Source organism: Aplysia californica, unplaced genomic scaffold, assembly GCF_000002075.1.
Source record: "Aplysia californica isolate F4 #8 unplaced genomic scaffold, AplCal3.0 scaffold00662, whole genome shotgun sequence".
NCBI lineage: Eukaryota > Metazoa > Mollusca > Gastropoda > Aplysiida > Aplysiidae > Aplysia > Aplysia californica.
In genome coordinates, this window is record NW_004797932.1 from 246463 (window position 1) to 253423 (window position 6961).

At 39.4% G+C, this 6961-nt stretch overlaps 1 protein-coding gene across 1 annotated transcript in view; it reads right to left on the minus strand.

Annotated features, from left to right (window-relative positions):
- Positions 1-6961, minus strand: part of LOC101846093 (amiloride-sensitive sodium channel subunit gamma-2) — a gene marked incomplete in the record, with an annotated part of 28253 nt that overhangs the window by 12239 nt on the left and 9053 nt on the right. The window contains 2 exon segments of the mRNA XM_035972354.1: positions 2339-2414; positions 5790-5919. Coding sequence (XP_035828247.1) covers positions 2339-2414; positions 5790-5919 — 206 coding nt within the window.

A 6961-nucleotide genomic window follows, 5' to 3' on the forward strand; every position in this document is an offset into this window, starting at 1 on the left:
AATTGCTTTGACTCCATTCCCCCCTGCCGGGATCAACCTAGACTTATACGATAGGGATACGACATTCCAGTACACCGACCGAGATACTCGATTAAGACCCTCGCCTCCTTCAATCGCAAATATCTCGACTTTTATTTAAGATTTTAAGAAAGATGGGCATTTTCTTCACGGAAAGCAAAACTAATGAACAAGTTTCAAGATAAGAACAATAATATAACACGCCCAAAAAATGCCAAACATCTGATTCCATCGCATCGTGACTCAAGTGATCCGAAGAGAAAATATACTAGTGGGAGTCTCTGAGCCCCCTCCAACCAATAGTTTGTCGCCAAAGAACCGTCAGACTCTTGTTAAGTCCAAGGGCTTCAATTTCACACCTTTTGGTCAATCTTTTTTCATTGAGCGTTAAGTAACATTATTGATTACAACTACAGTGTTGTCTGTTAGGTATCGAAGATGGTTGTTTTTGAACTTTTCAAGGCCGTTCAAATACATGTTACACTTGGTCCTATCGAAGATGAAGGTTAAACTCGGAGGTCGCGTATATTTCCTTTGTAGAGTTAAAACGGGCGTTGAACCCTCAGCATATTATCTATTGTCAGACATAAAATGGACAGCTTCAAAACACATTGTCTTGAAATTTTTCCTGTAAAATGCATTCTCAGAATGCACAGCGGGATTATTAATTCGCGACCTCAGTACTTTCTTGTCCTATCTCCATTTTTGATAACATTGAAAACAGTTCATAACAAAGAGTGAGCTTAAGAAAAAGCCAGATTTTCAATTTTTTTAAATTTCAAATGGAGATAGGACAAGAAAGCACTGAGGTCCCGAATTTCCCCCACGTCCAGATTTTTGGTGAGAACGTCTTTCACAGTGTACTCCAACTTACCGCGTACTCTGAAGTTGGCCAAGTTCTGGTGGAAAGTGCCTTCGAGTATAGAGTCTCCCTGAAGCGGGACAGATAGTGATATTGATTAATAAATCATCAATCAGGGCATCGATGTAATGATTTGTTTTGGTCTTTAGAACAATAATTGGTCGCTTTTAAGGACAGGCGGGCTAACCCAGATTTCGGGGGTTTCCAGAAATCTTGACCTACACCAAAAGTGGGCATTGCCCTACCTATAGGAGAAGTTTTGTTCCATTAATGTGTATATTAAAATTTGTTTGGTTATAGAGAAAACTCTTCCTTTATTTTAAAGAAACTGAACAAGGGGCAAAAACTTTACCTTCAATTTTCTCCAAACAACATTTTTTGGGATAGCCCCCTTGTACTTAAAAGCGACCAACTGAGGACCGGAGTGCAAGATCGTTCTCAAGCCCCAGTTTTCTAAATTCGCTGGGTTGTTAGTATCTCTAATTAGAGCTGACTTTTCCGTTCCTAAAAATGCGTGTAACACACACACAGCACTGTGTAGCTGGAGATAAAGCGAGAAAAGTGAGAAAATGTGTACTACCACCAGAGCTCATGCATGACGAAGTCAATGAAGTAGGACCGTACAAGTGTCTATTGAACCCATCTCATGCTTCAGACTCGAGAGGGCTTGACAAAAAATGACATGACCAATAATATAATAATAGCACCTGTTATTTTCTACGGTGGTGATATTGCTACATTGCTATACTGAATATAATTATTGGTGGTCGTTGTGATGCTGTATGTTTTAGTTTTAGTAACGAATGTTTTACCGCACTTACAACACAATTAGGGCATATATACATACCGAAGATTTGAGGTCTGATAAAAGAGTAATAGACACACACACACACAAAGAAGAAGGAGGAGACATAAAGGAAATTAGAAGTTTGATAGGAAAGAAGTAGGAGCAAACCACACTTGGGCACCCGCCAACCACCCATGTTGCGATGTCAGACGCGGCAGTGGTGGCAGTGGTTCGAATGACCCAAAGGTCATTGCACGTGATCGTAGCAGGCAGAAGGAAACGTCACACGTTGACACAGATTGGTACTCACTCACAGTTGACACAGTTAGGTACTCACTCACTCACAGTTGACACAGTTAGGTACTCACTCATAGGCGCTCATATGACCTTATGCAGTTGCGAGCGCCGTAAAACCTCTACTAAAACTAAACTAAAACAGTTGACACAGTTAGGTACTCATTCACTCACAGTTGACACAGTTAGGTACTCACTCACTCACAGTTGACACAGTTAGGTACTCACTCACAGTTGACACAGTTAAGTACTCACTCACTCACAGTTGACACAGTTAGGTACTCTCACCCACAGTTGATACAGTTACGTACTCACTCACTCACTCACAGTTGACACAGTAAGGTACTCACTCACAGTTGACACAGTTAGGTACTCACTCGCAGGGGCTGGGGCAGTCACACTGTAGGGTCCCTGAGTTGTACTCACTCAGGATCTCCACCAGACAGAAAGTCTCTGTGAGCAGAAGGTTTTGAGTTTAAAGAGACACATATACGTTAAAAAAAGCGCAAAAATTCTGCAACAAAATTTTGATATCAAAATGTTGAGGCTAAAATTTGACTGTGTGTAGGGAGTTTTAGTGTCAAAAATAGATTTGAATCAAAATTTGGAAGGATCAAACCCGTTAGATATTTTTGGACAAGTTGTCAAAGTTTTTATGCGTGTGTGGGCCACTGCAAAAATTTGGATCAAACTTTGATATTTCGCAGATGACCGCTAAGGAAACAGGATCGTTTCTGCTTCTCTCTTACTCTCTCTTTCTTCATCTCTTTCTCTCTCTCTTTCTCTCCCTTTCCTCACTCTTTCCTTAATCTCTTTCGTTGTCTTCTCCCGCTCACCTCTTCTCCCCCTCTCTCCTTCTATTTCCCTCTTTCTCTATTTCGTGACTTTTCTTTCTCATAATATCATAAATCAAACCAAGTTTTCTATTTTTCCCGTTTTTTCTGTTAATCACAAAGTTATGTGAAGAAGAAAAGAAGCCGCAGAAAAAGGACCCTCCCCTTTACCCCTACCTCTCCCCTACATCTCTCGATTTTCCTTTCCCTTTCTTTACATGTCAGAGATTCCGACAAAACTGAATATGGATGAAAAAACCCCACTGAAACGTGTGTGGGCAATAATTGTGCATCAAAATTTTGTTTCAAAATTTCACATCAAAATGTTGATGCAAAATTTTGACGCTTTCTTTAACGTGTATGGGCCCTTTTAGTAAACGTTTTACAGCACTTGCAACAAATACATACATGTACATCTAAGTCCTCCTGATGTCAAAATCAATATCAAAGACAAATTTATTGAAGAAAAAATGTTGTAATAAACAATAGTATGACTCTTCTGTCAAGTGCTACTAGCAGGCAGGAATCGTCAAGACCATCACATACATAATACAACATGATACAAGGTATACCACTCAATCACAACATGATACAAGGCATACCACTCCATCACAACAACGTGATACAAGGTATACCACTCAATCACAACCTGATACAAGGTATACCACTCAATCACAACCTGATACAAGGTATACCACTCAATCACAACAACATATTCCTGGTGTGCACAAGGCAAGAACGATAAATCTACACACCCTCACGAGGATGTGAATTCGGTTACTCAATCAATCATGACACCAGCTGACAACAAATACGGTCATAGGTTAGAACAGTAACAAGAGAGTAACAATCACATGAAGAAGGAGAGATCATGGCAATAGATCTGTTGGAGAGATGGAGCAAACCACACCAAAGAACCCGCCAACCACCCACTCAGAATGTTTAAGTAGAAAAAGGTTTAAGATGCAGAAGGTTTAACAAGCAAAAGGTTTAAATAAGGTTTTAGCTTAGTTTATGTAAGAGTTTTGCGGCACTTGCAATGTAATAGGGTCATATAAGTGCCGAAGATAAGAGGTGTGACAAAGAGAGTAACAAATACAAAAAAAAGGAGAGATCAGGACGATAGATGTCTGTAGGGAAGATGGAGCAAACCACACAAGGGCACCTGCCAACCACCCGCGAGGAATGTTTAATAAGAAGCAAAAGCTTTCAGTAGCAAAAGGTTGAAGTAAGGTTGATGTAGCAAAAGGTTTAAGTAGCAATAAATGGTTTGAATAGTAAAAGATTGAAATCAGGTTTAAGTAGCAGAAAGTTGATAGAATAGAAGGTAATAAGATAGATAAGATACATCTTTATTGTCCAGATCCTGGCACATTGGTTTGGTGTTCCACCACGTGTACACACACACACACACACACACACACACACACACACACACACACACACACATACACACACACAGACACACACACACACACATACACACACACACACACACACGCACACACGTGCACACACATGCACACACAAGTAGGCTTACAATCACATGCATTGTATAAATGAGCAGCAATATAAACAATAATAATTGTAAGCTAGATACACACTCAATGTTATTTTAATGCATGCTCTAAGGTCGTAAGTATACTTATACAAGATTGTTAAGATGGAAGCATTTTGATAGATGATGGTAAAATGACCTTCTTTATCTTTCTTTGTTATAGATCAGAAGCCTAGGTATTTTACTTCTGACTGATGTTTTTATTTGAGGGAACAAAGGATGTTTGTTGTCTAAAAAGATGGAATTAATTTTCTTAGTGCAAGCAGTTATGTACAATTCATCCAAGTAGGGGAATGAAGATGTTCAAATTTTACATGCTTTCCGTATTAGTCGATTTAATTTTTCTTTATCTTGTTTTCCTGTGTTCCCGGCCCATGCTGTTATTCAAAATTTGATCATTCTTTCTGTGGTTGAATGGTAGAACATGGACATCAATGTTTTATCAACTTTAAATACTTAAAGGTTTAAGTAGTCAAATGTTTAAGCAGCAAAATGTTTAAATAGCAAAAAGTGTAGCAAAAGATTTAAATAGCAGAAGATTTAAAAAGCGAAAGGTAAAAGTAGCAGAAGGTTTAAATAGCGACATGATTAATTAAGTAGTGAAAGGTTTAAATAGCGAAATGTTTAAGTAGCAGAAGGATAAAGTAGCAGAAGGTTTAAATAGCGAAAGGTTTAAATAGCGAAAGGTTTAAGTAGTAGAAGGTTTAAATAGCAGAAGGTTTAAATAGCAGAAGGTTTAAATAGCAGAAGTTTTAAATAGCAGAAGGGTTAAACAGCAAAAGGTTTAATTAAGTAGTAAAAGGTTTAAATAGCGAAAGGTTTAAATAGCAGAAAGTTTAAATAGCAGAAGGGTTAAGTAGCAGAAGGTTTAAATAGCAGAAGGTTTCAATAGCAGAAGGTTTAATTAAGTAGTAAAAGGTTTAAATAGCGAAAAGTTTAAATAGCAGAAGGGTTAAATAGCAAAAGGTTTACTTAAGTAGTAAAAGGTTTAAACATCGAAAAGTTTAAGTAGCAGAAGGTTTATATAGCAGAAGGTTTCAATAGCGAAAGGTTTAAGTAGTAAATTGTTTAGTAGTAAATTGTTCAAGTACTTTGTTTTGGTAAGTGTTTTACGACGCTCGCAATCTTAACTGCAAAAGGCCATATGAACGTGCGTCAAAAAGTTCAGCGAGGGTCAGCCAAGGTTTCTTCTCGAAGGACACTGACAACACACACTAGTTCTTGAAGCCCAGAACCGATGGTGCTACGAAAGAACACAACCACCACGAACAACAACAACACCACCACCAACAACAACAACACCACCACCAACACCACCACCACCACCACCAACAACAACAACAACAACAAACAGATGGTCAGCTAATTTGTCAGCGAATTGTGGGCTCTTTATTATTATTATTATTATTATAAGGCGCATAAGCAAGGCGGACCTACCATTGGCAGAGCGGCAGAAGCTGATGTCGGTGTCCGTCTCGTTCAACCGTTTGAAGATTTCCTCATCCTCTGGGTCGAAACATCCACACCTTGTGACAATGCTGGACTGTACACAGAACTGTTGGCACGTCTGGGGTAGGAGGAAGGATGGCGGGGATTTAGAGCTGGAGTTGTTGTTATGTAGACTTTGTTTTAATGGACAATCAATAGACAACTGGAAAGACGAATTGAGGCTACAAAGTTGTGGTTCAAAAGACGCATGCTGCGTATCCCATGGACGGCTAGAAAAACAAATGAAGAAGTCTTGGTTGAAACTAATTGCAGACGACAGCTTATGACGAATATACGAAAGCGAAAGGCAAATTTCATTGGACATACAATGCGGAAAGAAGTATTGGAGAATACAGTATTGTAACAACAGGCACGTTTGACGGAAAGAGAAGCAGAGGCAGACAGAGGGAAAAGATACTGGACACGTTGACAACATGGCTGGCAGCAGCAAGAACAACAGACACCATTGCTGCAACGCAAGACAGAATGAAGTGGAGGTCCATGATCGCCTACGCCATTCGGCAAGGCACCGGATGATGATGATGATGATGATAGTTTGTTTTAGTAAGGTTTTACGGCGCTCCCAACTGCATAAGGTCATAAGAGCGCCAAGGAGTGGATGTCAACAGAGAAGTCCAAACGGGGAATCAGACTTACTCTGCTCACCTCTCTAGCCTCAACAGCACAAAGTCTGCTTCGAATATCGAGGCACCCCGGAATAGCAGTTCACAAGAGAGTGACAAGCATACAAAAGAAGTAGAGGAAAATGACGATAGTAAGGATGAGGAAAGAAAAAGCAGAAGTTCCCCTTATGTTGCTAGGGCACAGTATGAGCATGACACTGATAAATCAGCCCATTTACAATTGTACTGTGCATAAGAACATGTTAATTTCCCTCCTTTGTGAATGGCCCAGACACTTCAGTCAGTAGAACTGCCCTGGTTGAGTTATTGTTATGGAGAGGTAGCCTGTCGTTTGTAGTTGAACGTTTTACTAACCTGTACTTGCCTATTTTAAATTTTGTTTTTCTTTTCCAGTTTTTCAAGACAGAATGCTATAACATAAAAAGAGAGAAAGTAATAAAGTCGTGCATTACGATACATATGGAGATTGAAAAGCCC